Raw genomic sequence first — 18,810 nt, forward strand, 5'->3', positions numbered from 1 at the left:
GATCGTTGTCGCGGTTGAAATCGAGTTTAAAGTTATGAAATTATAAATAGTACACTCTTTATGTTGCATAGCTCCCTCTCAAGGTCAAGATAGTAATTAAGCTATAAAATAATGTTTCTTGACTATAATCGACCGATTAACTATTCCCATTTGGAAATTATATATCACAACTACCTATTCTCAGATTTTCATGGTCACAGTACCATTGTACGGCCATAGGCGCTATTAGAAATTTATCAAAATTTACCGGGAGCACCGGTACATTTTTATATTCACTTTTTCTCGAAAGCAGAAGTGTTTTAGAGCCTAAATTTTCTAGTGCGTATAGTACATCCACAGGGGCATCCAAATATATCAAAATTGTAAAGAATCACTATCTACCCAATTTTCAAAATTTCCCAAAACTTTAAAGAAAAAACCCTCCTGAGCCATACATTTAGAAATATTGACATTTTAGTCGTTTTGTGTGATGGAGCAAAAAAACAAATTATCGGGAAATTTGTCCGGAACTACGCCACAATGGCACTGCCAATTGAGCCAAGTTAAAATGACCATAGGTATGGTGATTACAACTTTCAAAAATTCATAACAATCGTTTACCATTCTCCTTCTCCGATTTTTCTGCTTTCTTTTAGAGTAGTTTACTACTATTAACGGTAGGATTTCCCTGTTTGCGAGGGTGATGTAACACGGTGGGAACCGGGGTTGGGGGGGGGGGGTCCGCGCGTGAGAGGGTTTCAACTCCGAAAGCTCCCTCATCTCTCGACGCGATATTGGATACACACATTCATAAAACATAAACAAAGCTATATGCCATGTGCACATTTTTATAATTTTTCGTCTCTCCATAACAAAGATTTCACTACCGACGAGAGAGTCATCCGCGATTATACGTCACATTCCACTTACCAAACAGCCAACTTGATATTCGCATAGACCTTGTGATCTCATATTTCAAACTTTCATATCTTTCTTACTATGCACTGTACTATAATACTAGTAAAATAAGAGGTAGTTGTAGTTTTGTGAACATGCAATGCTAGTAAATTGTAAGCCTGAAAGAACATTATTATCCACTGTACAAATTAAGAAAAGGTAGTTGTAGTTTCGTATACATGCAATGCTAGTAAATTGCAAGCCTTGAAGAACATATTATTGACTGTAACATAAAGTCCACAATACTAGTAAAATAAGAGGTAGTTGTAGTTTCGTGCATGCAATGCTAGTAAAGTATAAGCCTGAAATGACATATTATGCACTATACTATAATACTAGTAAAATAAGAGGTAGTTTTAGTTTCGTATACATGCAATATCAGTAAAGTGTACGATTGAAAGAACATATTATCCACTGTACAAGTAAAATAAGAGGTAGTTTCAATTTCGTAAACATGCAATGCTAGTAGGCTAAAGTGTAAGCCTGAAATAACATATTATGCACTATACTATAATACTAGTAAAATAAGAGTTAGTTTTAGTTACGTATACATCCAATGCTAGTAAAGTGTAAGCCTGAAAGAGCATATTATGCACTGTACTATAATACTAGTAAAATAACAGGTAGTTTTAGTTTCGTATACATGCAATGCTAGTAAAGTGTAAGCATGAAAGAACATTTTATCCACTGTATAAGTAATATAAGAGGTACTTTTAGTTTAGTATACATGTTATTCCAGTTAAGTGTAAGCGTGAAAGAACATATTATCCACTGAACTATAATACTAGTATAATACGAGATAGTTGTAGATTCGTATACATGCAATGCTAGTAAAGTTTAAGCATGAAAGAAGATATTATGCTCTGTACTATAATACTAGTAAAAGAAGAGGTAGTTTAAGTTTCGTTTACATGCAATGCTTGTAATGTGTAAGCCTGAAAGAAAATATTATGCACTATACTATAAAACTAGTAAAATAAGAGGTAGTTGTAGTTACGTATACATGCAATACTAGTAAAGGGTAAGCCTGATAGCAAATTGTGTGCACTATACTATAATACTAGTAAAATAACAGGTAGTTTTAGTTTCGTATAAAAGCAATGCTGGTAAAGGTTTAGGCTTGAATAATATGCACTGTACTAAGAATTTGTTTTTTCATTATTGAAACGTAAAAAGAAACAAGTTTGCGGCGTGTGAATAATGTCGATATAGTATATTATTTTTTTAAAAAAAACCAAAGGGGGGGGGGGGGGGTCATCAAAAATACACACATAAAACATTCCAAGGGGGGGGGGGGGTAACCCACCAAACCACCCCCCCCCCCCCCTGCGTACGCGCCTGGTGTGTGTCTGTGTGTAATTGTTCTTTTACGGGTATCAATCAGATATGATCTGATAATTATTTACTTTTGGGACCGACCTTACTTCGAACCTGGGTCTGATCAGAGTCAGTTGTTGGCCAAGACAGAAACCGTTATGCTAGACCAAGTCACATCTCACACAATTTCTCCTTCAATAATTTATACAATATAAATCATTATGATACAATACATATTATTACATTAAATTAAAGCTCTACAATGAATAATATACAATACATTATGTTATACAGTCAAACATGTCCTTGCTTACGCGGCCTGCCTAGTCTAGCGGTAAACAATCCAGCCCCTTGAAGACGATTATGACGAGAAGTTTTTACCATGATTTTTGGGCGCTAGTGTACTTCCGGATCTATATTTTTTTAGCAGTTTAATATCCATTTTAAATAAGGGAATTTTAGCCCAATCTTTGTTTACTAATTTTAATCAAAATCATATATTGCATTTCCCACCTGAATTTGGATCACATCCGATCCGACGTCGGGAAGAGCTTTGATCTCTAAATTTACAGTCAGGCAAAACATGCTTATTCAGAAGCCTTGCCCCCCCCCCCCCCGAAAAAGAGAGGGAGAGAGAGAGAGAGAGAGAGAGAGAGAAGGAAAAGAAGGGAAATGTAAATAGGAGAGAACGGGAAAGAAAGAAAAACAAAAGAAAAGGGGGAGGAGATCGGGAGCGAAAGGGCCTTGCCCCCCTCCCGCAAAAAAGAGAGAGAGAGATAGAGAGAGAGAGAGAAGGAAAAGAAGGGAAATGGAAATAGGAGAGAACGGGAAAGAAAGAAAAAGAAAAGAAAAGGGGGATGAGATCGGGAGCGAAAGGGCCTTGCCCCCCCCCCTCCCCCCGCAAAAAGAGGGAGAGAGAGAGAGAGAGAGAGGGTTTTGTGACACTGGTAGGTCACTATTCTTTCTCTCTTTCTTTCTATTTCTCTTAAATGTATTTTTCAAAAAAGTTTTGGGGGGGGGGGGGGAGCTCGCAGACCCTGAAATGTATGCCTCTGAATATTTATGCCTCATTGTAAATCTAGCGGCAACTGCCCCACATCCCCTCCAATCTCCACCTTGTGGGGAAAATCGCAACTGATCTCCCCTATACCTTTCTTTTTTCTCTTTTTCCCCTTTTGTTTCTCTCCTCTTTCCATTTCCCTTCCCTTTCCCTTCGTTCTCTCTATTTTAGGTTTTCAGGGGGGCGGGGGGGGGGGGGGAGGGGGCAAGGGTCTTTCGGCCTTTCCCCGATCTCCTTTCCCCTTTTTCTTCTTCCTCTTCTTTCTTTCCCGTTCTCTCCTCTTTCCATTTCCCTTCTTTTCCTTCTCTCTCTCTCTTTTTTTATGCGGGGGGGGGGGGGGGGGGGCAAGGCCCTTTTGCCCCCCGATCTCCTCCCCCCTTTCTTTTCTTCTTTCTCTTCGTTCTTTCCCGTCCTCTCCTCTTTTCATTTCCCTTCTCTCTTTTTTGGCGGGGGGGGGGGGGGGGCAAAGCCTCCTCGCCCCCGATCTCCTTCTTACCCCCCCTTTTTTCCCCTTTTCCTTCCCTAGCCCTTCCTTCTCTCTCTTTTAGGTTTGCACGGGAGAGGCAAGGGCTTTTCGGCCTCCCTCGATCTGCTTATTTTCTTTTTCCTCTTCTTTCTTTCTTTCCCTTTCTCTCCTCTTTCCATTTCCCTTCTTTTCTTTTTCCCTCTTCCTCTTTTTTTTTTTTTGGGGGGGGGGGGGGGCAAGGCCCCACCCCCTCCAACCTCCACCTTGCGGGAAAAATCGCAACTGATCTCCCCTATACCTTTCTTCTTTCTCTTTTTTTCCCCTTTTGTTTCTCTCCTCTTTCCATTTCCCTTCCCTTTCCCTTCGTTCTCTCTATTTTAGGTTTTCAGGGGGGCAGGGGCAAGGGTCTTTCGGCCTTCCCCCGATCTCCTTTCCCCTTTTTCTTCTTCCTCTTCTTTCTTTCCCGTTATCTCCTCTTTCCATTTCCCTTCTTTTCCTTCTCTCTCTCTCTCTCTCTTTTTTTATGCGGGGGGGGGGCAAGGCCCTTTTGCCCCCGATCTCCTCCCCCTTTTCTTTTCTTCTTTCTCTTCGTTCTTTCCCGTCCTCTCCTCTTTTCATTTCCCTTCTCTCTTTTTTGGCGGGGGGGGGGGGGGGCAAAGCCTCCTCGCCCCCGATCTCCTTCTTACCCCCTTTTTTCCCTTTTCCTTTCCTAGCCCTTCCTTCTCTCTCTTTTAGGTTTGCACGGGAGAGGCAAAGGCAAGTTTCGTCATGAATAATTCGCGATTTGGTCTATTCGCAAAGTCCATTCAGGGCCACCATACAAATTCGTTGTTTTTAACATAAATGTAATGTTCAAGAGAACAATAATACCTTTACATGCGTTTAAGAGAATTTAGTGATAATGCGCTATTTTTGCATCTGTTGGAAAATATATAGTATTTGGCATATTAAATAATAAAATAAAATTAAACTTCAACGTTTCCATAAAATGCAAATACGAAATTAAATTTATTCAAAGTAACTTTATCCTCTAAAATGAAATGTTGGACATCTGCAGTAAACCTTTTAATGATTGGGCAATCCCAAAATAAATGTTCTACAGACTCCTCGGAGTTATATCAAAATGAACATAAGTCTGACATCGAAATATTAAATAATTTAAGATAGGCTTATTTATTAACACCATACGGTATTACTTATGCTTAATGATAGAGTGTATTTTCTGCCCTTTCATATTTCAATCAAGAAAAATGAGCGAGGAATAACAAAGCTCTGTTTGTTTAAAGTAGCCCTTACATTTTCATAATTTTAACAAACGAATTCGTTTTCACTGGGTGCCTGCCGTAGCAAAAAGCAGATTTGACAAAAGAATTAACTCCGTTTCGATGACAATCAGCCGTGCATGAAGACTCTCGTCTACGGATGATTGTCAACGAAACGGAGTTAAGTCTTTTGTTAATTTCGTTTATTGATACGGCAGGCAGCCAGTGAAAACGAATTCGTTTAATAAAATTATGGAAATGCAAGCACTATTTCAAACAAACAGAACTTTGTCATTCCTCGCTCATTTTTCCTGATCGAGGTGTTATATGAAAGGGCAGAAACTCAACTTTCTAGAAATGTGAATTTTTCTTCGAAACTCAGATACCGCCCGCCAAATGTATTTTTGGTTTCCTTCCTTCAAATTGCTTTTAATCACTCATGCGTGAAATATGCATTATCTGAGTAGCATCACATGAAAGAGGAGACTCTGAGCTTTCCAAATATGTATCATTTATTAATTATAGTTGTGATTAAGTTATGATAGAACATCGATACTTCTCGGTTTCGTTTTTTCTGGGACGCACTGTATAGAGAGAAAGAGAGAGAGAGAGAGAGAGAGAGGTCAAGCGATATATATACAGAGAGAAATAGAGAGAGAGAGAGGTCAAGCGATATATAGAGAGAGAGAGAGGAAGAGAGAGACAATCAGGCAAGGGAAACGCAAAGTATATCCAGGAAATAAACTAATTGTGAACGAAAGATTCGATTGTATTTCCGCCTCCAAGTGAGACATCCGAATAATACCTAGGCAAATATGATGAACTCTAAAGCATACAAGTGCGGTCCGGTCCATGAGCTATATATAGAAATAAAATACACTCCATGCATTCCCATACCGGTATGTATTATGAATTGTGTCTGTAACTGCACAGAGAAGGAAAACAACATGAAAAAACTTGTTTGCAAACTATCACGTCTGCACGCGACGTTGGCCTATACAGTCAGCTAGTGCATTGAACTTGGTTTATACTGCGTGTACATATAGTTGTTGGAATCATTTTCTGGAACGGACAAGGGATATATCTACTTTATCCAGTGGCAGGATCTGTTAACCGGCCTCTGGTCACCGAGAAATAAAAACACTCTTTATGATCAGCGTATGGCGTATGCGGGTGCGGATAATCCACAGCAGATCATGCCAACAGATTTAGAGCGGAAAGCGCTATCTAAAATCTGAAATTTAACCAACAAGAACATCGTGACTTCACCTATATATATGACAAGGGAAATGTGTGATTCAAGAGGCAGAAAGCGTCAGAATAATTCAGACTTATTGAAATCACACTCATAAGAAGGAATCTTGCAGTGACCATCACGAGATCATGCAGCTACTGTATGTGGAAATGGGAAGAAAAATGAGGTCATTCTAGCGGCATACTTCTTGCCAGGGAGTCGTTATCCTGCGGAGTATAATTGCAAACGGAGGAATTAGCCATGCACGCTGAGGATGGGTAATATATTACCCGGGCTATAGTATATTCCTGAAGAACAACATAACTAGGCTTTGCATGAATTGCAAGGATTTTACAGATGGAATCAAAGGAGCACAACAGGAATTTATCTCGATGTAATAGCAGCCTATACATACAGCTTAGTATGCACTCGACTCGACATCACAACAAATTTATTGTCGGAATTGAAGTTGAGACCAGCTAGTAAAACATTTCCTAACCCCAAGCCACACCGAGGAGACCAACACCCGACCACATATAAAAACGTTATATCATGTGCTATGCTTCACAGTCTATATGAACGGAATATTATTATTATTAGTATTAGAAGTAGTAGTGGTACATAAATCCCGTACTTATATCAGCTGTTAGTGTATTTCAACTCCCGTCATGGACGGAAGCGAAGAGTTGCTACTGATCAGGAGAACAGAGACGGGCGAGACTGATGGGACAATAGTCCGCTTCAGATGGAGAGTGTATGGGTTAGCTATCATCACTCTCCTTAACGCCATGAACTTCACACAACAGTGAGTATATTCATGTAAATATATCATTTTTTAAATCAAATGGGGGGGGGGGGGGGTGGGCGCATGGGTAGAAGAAGGGGGGGGGGGGGTAACATTCATTTTCTACAAGTGCTTAGCTTAATTGAATCAATTCATGATTAAGAATTTCCTTTTTTTGAGGGGGAGGGAGGGCAGCTTAAGCCCCAATCCCCCTCCAGAATCACTACTGATTCCACTCATAATGTTACGCTAGCAAAATATGACAAAATACAAGTATTAACTGTTCCAAGCAGAGACGATAGATGCTTAAAATGGCGCAGAAAGCGTGTATTTTTCGCTGAGGGGAAAGTGCTTTCCATGTTTCTACACTTACGGTAGATCCATGTGTAGACAAATTAATGATTAGTATATTATACAATCAAAACCATATACGTTGTATATATGAAGCTACAATATGGCGAATAGTGATATGACACAGCCCACCACTTAGCAACTTAAACATTATTGTCCCTATACCAAATAGTTACAATACCATAATTTTGTTTTGTTAATACCATACCATAATTTTGTTTCGTAATGTATCAAAAATTTATACCAAGTGCCCCGTTATACGAATAGATGTATTTCAATAATCAGAATGCGAATTGTATACATTAAGTGTGTTACAGTGGCGGATCCAGGGGTGGGCCGAAACGGCCGCGGCCCCCCTATTAGCGACGCAAAAAAATTGAGAAGGAAAAAAGAGGAAGAAAAAAAAAGGCGCGTACGTAGGGGGGGGGGGGGGTCGAACCCCCCTCAAATTTTTGTCAAGTTATCAAGTTGGTCCTGATGTGTATAATGCGTAGACCAGGGGTTCTCAAACTTTTTCTTTGACGGTCCAGAAGCGATTTCTATGAAAGCTGTAAGGTCCGAAATGACACTTGTATACTGAAGATAATGAGGCTTGTTTTTGGTCTATATCTGATCCAAGGAGAATTGTTACAGTTTTAAAAAAAACAGAACCGCCAGTGCTTCCACTCGTTTAAATAGAGTTTCCAGAAAAAGAACACCCAATATCCTGGAATTTAAAAGAATTTTTTTTAAACTTTCAAAATGCCTGTTACGTGGATTTCTTATTTGGATGAATCGCTATGACGTTTTAATATATATCAATTATTGACTGGGCTTATTTTGCTTTCTAATGGATCCATACAACATGGCAGAGCTTGAGGGGCCTGGCAGAGCCTTTTCAAGAGAGAAATTGTCTTTAGGAGAAAAAAGAGGTTATTTCTAAAATGAAATGAAAGGGTTATTGACTTTCAAGAGAGAAAATTGTCTATAAGAGAGGAAGAGAGGTTATTTCTAAAATGAAATGAAAGAGCTCTTGTCAAATAGCCCTTTCATTTCATTTTAGAAATAAACTCTAATACATTCCTTGTTATTTAAATTGCGCCGCCCCTATTGTGTCCTCTTTTTAAAGAGCACAACAGTGCCCTCAGATTAGGCAGCAAATAGCAAAACAAACCCGTAACACTGGTCACAACATTCAATGGGATGATGCCCATATCATTGAGTTTGAAACGCACTTCTGGTCAAGAATGGTAGAAGAAGCATCTGCATAAAAAGGATGAATCCTTCACTGAATAGGGATTCTTGCTATACACTTTTACCTTTGTGTAAATAATAAAAGGTCCACGGGGGTCGTTGTTAGAAGCTTAAACTACATAAAACTCTCTCCAATTTTGCAGGGGGAGAGCCTTTGTCGGGAGTCTTTAATAATAAAAGGGATAAATCCTTCACTGAATAGGGATTCTTGCTATATGTTACCTTTTATTCGCTCCAGTGATCTCGAGGCAGCAGACAGCAAGAAATTGTGTAAATAATTTGCTGTTGCCGGGAGTCTTGCATGGGGCGGAGCCCCATGAAGTTCTTGAGCTTTAAAACAATTAAGGAAATTCCAAATAGTCGTCATGAGCGATAGAAATTGTAATTTCCTCCTTGAGAGTCACATAACCCCTTTCATTTCATTTTAGAATTTAACCTCTCTTTCTCTCTTAAAGACAATTTCATATAACTTCTGTTTTCGTATTGTTGTACTTTCGTCCGCAGACTACTTAAGCACATGTCGAGCCAACTCAGTCGGAAATGTAATATGTAGGCCTAAGTGTAAAGTTAAGTTTCATGTTCTTCCTTTTTTCTTTCTTTCTTTCTTTCTCTCCCTCTCTCTGTCTCTCTCCTTTTCCTCTATCTTCTTTTTTAAAAACATTATTCTTTCTTTTCTTCTCATTTTTCTGTGTGTGACATGCGTTACGCGTACGTCTATCAATGTCTTAATATGGTAGATTTACATTTTGATGTTTCGCTTTGTAGGTGCACCTTATATTCCAGAAAGTGCCCTATTTTGATGGTGCCCCCCTCATGTATTGATCTCGATAAAAAATAACTTTCTCATTAATTCTATTTCCAATATATCTAATACTTGCACTAATCTCCAATTTAAAAAAAAAAAAATCGTCTACCTTCTCTCAAGACAACATTATATAAAGGATTCATTAATGCAAGGCTATCACGCGAGTAATCTCTCAATTTCTAACTTCCTGCTTTCCTCATCTCCCAGTCTCCCTTGCTTCAATATTCCTCATTACTTCCTTCCAATTGAACTCCAACTTAATTGATGTTATACACTGTATCTATTCTTCAACTACAGGTAGATGCAAATGTTACTCAAAATCCATTATATAAATCACACTCAGGATACAGCCAATCGACGAGAATTGCTTCAATCTATATTTTACATGTATCATTAATATATGGTTTTACAATGGCTATGGTGATGAGTTGTCTAGGTAACATGTTGATGTGTTTGTTAAAATGTATTACCATGGTGCACCTTCTTGGTTACAAAAAAAAATATGTGTATGTATTAACGTAAGTTCGTGCCTTTACATATCACAGTAGAAATCAATGTTTTATATTTGATGCAGAATAATATAAATATTTGGAGATTAGAAACACAAACAGTTTCCATAACCGTTCAAGTGTTTCAAGAAAAAGTTAAGCAAACTTTCTCCTGGATGTAAATTCACACTAGCGTATAGCACTAGCGAGCTCTCTGATCCAGACTAGACTCTTCGCGAGCGGTTTCATTGGAATTTTAAGCGGTTTCATTGGAATTAATCGAGAAATTCCCCTCGCTAGCGTGTAAATAAAAAATACGCCGGCCGGCCATACGTAAATGGCAGTGACGGTAACGTCAAAAAAAGAGGTTCACATAAAAGCACTCATGATAAAGCCGCGCCCGGCCCCTACAACATCATTTTGGATTTTCAGATGATGGGGCGGGTTGCAGGGGCAGGGGGCAAAGTTCGCCCCCACTCTTCAAGTACCCCCCCCCCCAAAGGGCCACTTTTACTTTGTAAAGAAGTGTCCCTTCCCCTTTTTAACTCGGACAAGCGCACATTTCATCAACACATGTGCCCCCTTTCCTATCTGATAAGGGCTATTTAGAAAAATGAGGCCCTTCACAAATAAAAAGTGTCCCTTATCATCTCTGGTAAATGACCATTTTCATATATGAGAAGTTCATTCACTTCAGTGCGCTCTTCACCTCCGATAATTGCCCCTATTCAAATCTGAGAGATGCTCGTTTTACTTTGAAAAGTACCCCTTCCCCTCCTGATAAGTACTCTTTTCATCTATGATGGGGGCCCATTTTCACCTTTGCTAACTGCCCTTTTATTTTGAATCGTGCCCCTTTTCCTTTCTATTAAGGGACCTATCCCTTTTTCATAAATGCTCCTTTTCACCTCTGATAAATCAAATTCTGATGGATGCCCCTTTTCCGTCGACAAATGCCCATTTCCCATACTCATAAGTGCCCTATCTCATTTCTGGTGAGTGCCTCCTTTCAGGTGTCCCCTTTTATGTGTCCCCTTAACCTCTCATCATTAGGCACGTAGGCACGGGGGGGGGGGGGCACGTGCCCCCTAACCTGCTCATCATTAGTCTTGCACCTAATTTAAAGCGACTAAGAGTAATTTCCCCTAGAGCTCGCTCGCTCGCTCGCATTTATAGATGATACAATTATATGTCACTTTAAAACAAATGTTTTTTCAGTCTTCCGTGATGCTTATAACCCCATCATGATTTGGTTTTTCCTCTTTATAAGATGTAATTTTTCACTCTGCGACCTCACAGATCTTACTTTTTTTCTCGCTCGCTTTGCTCGCTCGCAAATGAATATTCAGACAATCACACTCAGCCGAAAGTGTGATGCTTAAGCAATAACTTGTATGATATATAGAGAAAAACAAATATTGAAATCGTCCCTGATAATGGAATCACAATGAAAGGGTATATACCAATGTCTAAAAAAATGTATATTTTCGCTTTGAGATTTCGCTTTGTAGGTGCCCTTTTTTATTGGTGCTTTCCACTTTGGAAATAGCTCCGCCGCCCCTGCTTACGCATCAGCGCCAGCGTTAATTTCACGCTTGCGCGCACAGGGGGTGTCTGTGTGCTCTGAAGCTGATTTTTTTTTTACCTAGATTCGTGCGATTCGGTTAATACTTTTAGAGGGAGTCTGAGGGGTGATGTGCCCCCCTCTGAAGCTGACATTTTTTTGGATTTTTGAAACTGGATTCGTGCGTTTTAGTTAAAACTTTTTTGGGAGTCTGATTTGATTTCAAAACACATGCAGTTAATGCGGGATGGTGTTGCAGCCTCTCTTTCCCCGAAAATTTAAAAATTACCAATATGCATTTGTTATATCTTATCTCGTATATTTTGGTGCAAATTAACACTTTTCACAACATACATAAGCTCAAATTTCCGCTCACTCGCTTCGCTCACTCGCCAAATTATTAAACCAGGAAATAGATATTGGGGCAAAAGGCTTCAGCCCCCACTTATGGAAATGTCAAAAAAAATTGCGCGCGAGCATAACTTGAAAACGGGGAATGTTGATATCGGACAAGAGATGTGACGTGAGCATGTCCCCTTTCCAAAATAATTATGCCCGTTTGTAAGTACCAGTACACTATTAAAGTACAGTGCTTCTAATATGACCTTGTCAGTATTGGTAAGTTTAAATAACGGTCTGCGCGAATTTCGAATTTCCGCCCCCCCCCCCCCCCCCTATTGGAAAATCCTGGATCCGCGCCTGGTTGTTAGGTAGGACAAGCCATACTGTTTGCCCTACCTAGCAACAATTAATGTATTAAACTTGCATTCTGAATATTATTGAAATACAATTATTCGTAACAGATGAATGAAATAATTGGTAATAAGGCATTTAAGTATAGATTAAGTGACATAACTAAAATTGCCTTTTGTTGTTAATTTCAGGAAAAGGGAATTTAAATTCACAATATTTAGATATTAAATATAAACCGTAAACAACCATATTTACCATCTAAGGTTTAACAAAATAGAAGGAATTAAAAAAGTGAGTACTTGGTTAATAACAGTAGTGAAATTGAATATTCTCATTTTTGTAGTGCCTGCATCCCTCTTTAAATGTCGAGTCGTATTATTGTCTCCCTTGCTGGTGAACTGATTGCCCATACCTTTTCCTAAACCAACCAACCAGCCCTGTTTTCTATTTGCTCCAAACTTACCATACCGGTAAATAATGTGTTCATTATGCCCTATACGGTTATCTACCCATGCGCAGACTGTATCTTCGAACTGGTATATTAAACCATCACGAGATTCCGGTGCAAGGTCCATCTTTCAAACAGATGCGATATAGATTCATCGACGAATCCAACATTTTAGCAAAATCGATTGCACATGTAAATCAGGATTCGGGGTTAAACTTGAATTAAAATATGATTTTGATTTTTTTTAAAAGTCTGTGCGTGACAGATGATTTAATCCAAATTTAATTCTATATTAGCCTACCCGTGTGAAATACTGAATTTCGGAAATAAATCGCGTTTCACTTACACCTTACGACGTGTCCCCCTATAATTCGTATCGTATGTTATTATGTGCATGTGTGCGTATGTGTGTGACCTTTTTTTTTGGGGGGGGGGGGGAGGGATCCCGCAATCCCCAGAATTCACACTCCTGCTTTCAAATTTGAGAATTTGATCACTTCATGGTAGGGATTTTTAAAAACAGGTGTTATTTCGTCAGTTCAAGCTTAGCTGATTACCACCCCCATTTTTATGTATTATTTTGTGAGACCACGTTAAAAAATTATATATTGTGATGATGTATATGGAAAATATATAAACATCAATCAATCAGTAAACCAATCAATTGCAAAAGAGCTTGCAGTTACTTAAACAAATATTGGGTGAGAAAATCCATTATGGATATCATTGATCAGATATATTAAAGTGATTCAATATTGAATTGAATTATTTAATTTACTGAATTCCCATCTTTACATAACAGGTACCTTATTATCGTTACAATATTTGGAATGGCTAATGAGATGAAGTTCGGAGACACAGAATGTAGGGTGATCAACGAAACAGCAGCACGTGACTATATTGGTGATCTCAACATGACCGGGGAGAAATTGTGCGCTGAGGCAGGGAGGTAGGTTGTTCTGCAGTCAGCTAAATTTCAATCACGCGAAGTACGGTAGGACTCTACCTATAAAAAGATGATTTGATATAAGTTATCGAGAGAAAAACTGGAAATGTGATATTTTTACCTTATCTATATATGTTCTTGATGACTATAAACGTGATGAAATATCCTAAAGCTTTGTTCAATGGAGTCAGTAAATTCAATTTAAATTCATGATGATCTCATATCACATATATAACCGACCTCTTCCAAACGAAGTATACACAACGTGTGTGCGCGTGTGTTGTGATGTGCGTGTGTGTTTGAATCATATTAAATCATTCCAAATTTTCAGATAGTGGATTATGGATGGTTTTCGATTAGGCTCAGTAGGCCGATGAGTTACTCTGATGTATAAAATGTATTCCATGTTTAAAGCAAACCCAAAACAATGCTATTTTCCGATTCCTGACTTGCATTGTTTAATCGTATATAAAAACCATGTCTTTCTTATCTTTTCTTGTCTGATTCCTCTTGACTTTGAAAAGATGCTCTGAAAACAGCACGTTGTTCTTACCAGATGTGTGTGGTATACAGTACACAGGGCAGGGTACACTCTATGACGTATTGGCTGGACCAATTTACCTCATCATACAAGGTGTAGCAGCAGTTCCTCTCGTAGGCTTGATTCAAAGCTTTTCTTTGAGGCCTCCATTTGCCATTGGGATAATCACCGTACTGTGGACTCTCTGTACCTTGATTACAGGCTTCGTCAAAGACTACTGGGCCGTTGCCTTGCTTCGCTTCCTCTATGGCATATTGTACGTATCAAATCTCTACATTTCAATTAACGTGTTTTTTTTTTGTTTTTTGTTTTTTTGTTTTTTACTTCATAACATTTTCATGAACCGCATTTTTAGTAGATTTTCAGTCTCATAAGCGCCTGATTAGGCAACTATATATTGGCGCTCTACGCATTCTTGGAAAGGTAAACTTAAATACATTCGTGTAAACGCTGATTTGACGTATAAATCACGCAATATCATCATGATTATGTCTTATTGAAAAAAAAGGATGTCATCCCCTTCAGATCCGAGGAGACTGGGGATGGTATGCTCCTAGCGCTCGAATATCGCCACTTACATATGTGACCAGATTTATCTAAATCCACGTATAACCATGTGCATCGACTACCAAGAGTATCCACTTGTAAAGTGGTAGGCATTATTTAATCAGACATAGAGGCATGATAGGCACTAACGTAACCATAACCCTAACCATACTGCATGTAAACCCTAACTTAAAACACAACCCTATAGTAGCATGATATGCAAATTAGCTACCTTAGGTACATTCGTTAGTGACTATTTTGTTTTTACAGAAACATGCCTCTCCGATTGATTAAACATAGCCTTCCGGCTTGTAAAGTCGCTCCGTTGTTCCATTATTTCCTGTTTTATACATCAATCTGAAGAAAAAAAGACCAGCAATACATTGATGAAAAAAAAACTATCATATAGTCTTAAGTCTGATATTAATCACTTCATTATCTCTAATGAAAACGGTAATAGCCTATAATTTTTTTGTGGCGATTGCATCGGAGAAAACACTAACATACTGATGTCATGCCTTTTTTCTTTACACCAAGCGGCGATTAATTGTTAAGTAATATAATATTGTGCATATTTAACTATACCTGCCATGAATGATGAATGACCTCGAAAGCGGACTAACTTTAGTATAGTCCATCGTTAAATACACCGACTAAGTATGGAATACCAATTGTCCATATGAATATGTTTTTGACTAATTTAATCTGTTATTAAATTAAAATAAAATGAAATAACATAATTGATAAACAACAATATAACTATGATCATGGTTATTTAGGGACGGATCAAATTATTTAAAAACACATGGCATATGGACACTAGGCATTCCATACTTAGTCGGTAGATTAAACCACGGACTAAAGTTACTCCGCTTTCGAGAATACCATCCTTGATATTTAACCTTGTGTTTTCTTCCTGCTTTAGCTCTGGTCCGTTCCTACCTTTAGCTCTCGGATACTTGACACACATCTTTCAAACGGTAGGATTTTGTAACCTGAATTAAATATAACATTGAATGTCTTAATTCCTTTGACCTACAATTTCAACTGTACACTGTGTTTTTCGATTATTTTGCATGGCGTCATTTGGTGTGTGACAGAAAGATAGATGCACAGAGAGAGAGAGAGAGAAAAAAAGAAGGGGGGGGGGGATGTATCGGTGTAATTTCATGGATCGGAAGAGCTTTTGTGTTTGGATGGAACATACCCCCCTCCTTTTATCCCATCAGGAGGTGCGTTTTTTTTCTTCTTCTCAAAACAGATCCGAAAACATCTCAATATGACCACCACTATGAACTCGTGGTTCCTCTTTTAAACAATTAATTGTTATCGTTTAAATTCCCCTTCTTCCATTCCACCAAATTATAAACTTTGCTCAGGAGGTACACACTCTCGCCTTTGGGATAGGCCAATACGGAAACATCGCAGGATATGGAATATCATACCTCTTCATCCTAGTGAGTGACAGCATCGGCTGGAGATGGTGTTATATTAGCTGTGGATCGGCGGGTCTCATCCTCGCCGTTGCTTCCTGTTTCATGGTAAATCCCACAGGACCTCACCATCAAGACAAGGTATGCTTAAAGCTTATCTGCCGTAGTTTACAGGAGGGATTAGACCGCTCTGCAAGGTCACTGGACAGGTGGTTATCTCATCAACTCAGCTCTCAGCTAACATAAGAAAAAGAGGATCATGGGGGACCAATGGTCACCGATTAGGCGTTGTTTGTTATATAGCGGGCGCAAGTAGCTACCAGTAGTGCAGTGGGCCTTTAAGATCAACGGTGATTCGCCACTAAACAATATCTTTTGTAGTAAACAAATATGACTATAGTGCCCCGTGGCCAATCGTTATGGAAAGATGGCAAAGTTACCATATCAAAGGAAATGTAACTAATGCAATGTGTATATTTTCATAGACAATTGAATCTGAATTAAAGGAGTCACCCCAGAGAAAATGATTGCATGGGAATAATTTGATGTAAATGAATACATGTATATTGTAACATTTTTTCTGAGTGCCTGAAGGTCGATGAAACCGTAACCTTACCATGGCTTCAGTCTTTTGAGCCTTCTGAATAATTGTATAGAGGTTCAAGAGATCATAAGCTTCTAACTATTTGACCAGCTGCCAGAAGGCATACGATATCGTACCCTGTGGGTTTTTTTTATTTATTTTTAAAAGGACCCAAGCAGACAAGAGATTCGGACTAATTTTAATGATTCCAAACCCACTTACATTTTCAGAAGAACACCTTAATGCCATCTTGGAAGGAACATCGCGCCAGTCTGAGACAGATAATCTGGTCTTTGATGCTTTGTATTATCCTGGCACAAACAGCACGTATTGCAGGGATGTACGTCGTTTCCTTCAACCTCACCGTTTATTTGGCGGAGTACTTTCCAGAGTTTAATGTGATTGTGATAGGCTTGGTAACGATAGTCATAGGCTTCCCAGGCTGCATCTTCGGAGGATGGGTATGTGATCGTCTACGGAAAGTTTCTGGAATCCATGGGAGACTCTCTCTGGCACTTCTTCTCATGGTAAACAAATACAATTCATAGATTAAGGTGCCATACGATTTATCACACCTCTTAACACATTTTAAAAGCTTTGTTTTGTTCAAGCAATCGCCTAACTCTCATAAAGAATTTTATGGATAGTCAGATCATTTCAATAGAGTTTTTCCCCCTCAAATCTTATTGTAACACAATGGATAATTTGACAAACCAGAACAAAATTAAATTTCCATAGGCCTATACGCTTGTGGGTGTCTACGTTTATATGTATCTGGAGGCCGTATAATGATAATAATGACACTAACAACATAATAACAATAGGTCATTCAGTTAAGAAAGTGCTTTACAATGACGCTCTGCTTCAACATACAAAACACATGAAGAAAAAAAACCTCGTTTAAACATGAAATACACACGCTAGAAAATATCAATATAAAAATAATCAGTGATGTTCATAAACAATAACATTGAGAGAGTTACAAAAGTAAAGAAAAAATAAACAAGTAATATAGAATCACAACCATGTGTTTACAACACTAATAATGATAAATCGAGGACATCGGAAAGAGTTGTTTGTTGCGGTACTTTTGGCTCTCCTTTATTAATGCTACTAGGGATTTGAAAATGATGAGGGTTAAATCTTTTGGGAAAGTTTACAAGAAATATAGAGGCATTAGAAGCCCTGAAATACAGTCAGATTTATTTGGTTGACTGAAAACACATACATTCGTCCTAGAAATGAGGTTAGCAGCATAATGTATAATTGCAAAGCATTTGATGTTCGATTTGCTTTCATAATGAACGTTCAAATACTTCAATCATTGACGATATCTCAATCGTTGTTACAATGTCCCTCCTTTCAATTATAATGATCATGGTTTTCTTTTTCCACCTCCAGGTTCTCGCGTTAGTATTCGGAGTGTTGATATTCCAAACTTCTCTCACATCCCTGGTGGTTCTATACGGTCTTATGCTGTTCGTCTCTGACTGGGTCTACGTAATCATCCTCTCTGTCATCTCCGATCTTACTCCGTTGGAGTGCAAGATAGTCGTCTTTGCCATCAACTACTTCTTCAACCACTCCGTGGCGGGAGCTATCAACCTTCTCGTCACTCCGTTGGCGTCTGCGACGAGTTTCAGATCAGCGATTACACTCCTAACTGGAACACTTTTTGGGGCATGCTTCATCCTTCTCCTCCTGAGCTTCGGTTGTATGTATATAAAGAAGATAAAGTCTGGGCAGGAGGCTAATCAAAACATTGGAAAAGGAGGAGGAGCGGATGTGACTGAGAAAACTCCCCTGAAATATTCATACAACGGAGAAGATAAGGCTACATTGTGAAATACCATCAGTAAGGACGATGCACTCGCTCTTCTGTACATGGTATACTTATCGAGATGAATGTCATATTTGTCAATATTTTATCAATATTTGTTATAATAAAGACAAAGTAACACCTATATGTCGTTTACCAAGATGAAATGGGCTGATTACTATTTATATGCAGATTAAACCTGTCGTTCTATTTGAATGAATTCTGAAATAACACACGCATTAAATATGTAATAAGAAGAATAAGAGTAATATATGGAAGAGAGTTAGAGAGAGAGAGAGAA

The 18,810-nt window shown here is 38.6% G+C and overlaps 1 protein-coding gene across 1 annotated transcript; it reads left to right on the top strand.

The window, feature by feature from the left end:
* Nucleotides 1–6,147: 6,147 nt before the first annotated feature.
* On the top strand, nt 6,148–18,607 carry LOC115919044 (D-galactonate transporter-like). Its single transcript, XM_030997906.1, has 7 exons — nt 6,148–7,080; nt 13,444–13,590; nt 14,112–14,384; nt 15,600–15,654; nt 16,054–16,248; nt 16,921–17,217; nt 18,092–18,607. The coding sequence occupies exons 1-7, from the start codon at nt 6,944–6,946 to the stop codon at nt 18,533–18,535; spliced, it is 1,548 nt and encodes a 515-aa protein (XP_030853766.1). The 5' UTR covers nt 6,148–6,943; the 3' UTR covers nt 18,536–18,607.
* The last annotated feature ends 203 nt before the right edge of the window (nt 18,608–18,810 follow it).

The sequence above is a fragment of the Strongylocentrotus purpuratus genome, unplaced genomic scaffold, assembly GCF_000002235.5.
Source record: "Strongylocentrotus purpuratus isolate Spur 01 unplaced genomic scaffold, Spur_5.0 spur5_scaffold_4, whole genome shotgun sequence".
In the NCBI taxonomy this organism is placed as follows: Eukaryota; Metazoa; Echinodermata; class Echinoidea; order Camarodonta; family Strongylocentrotidae; genus Strongylocentrotus; species Strongylocentrotus purpuratus.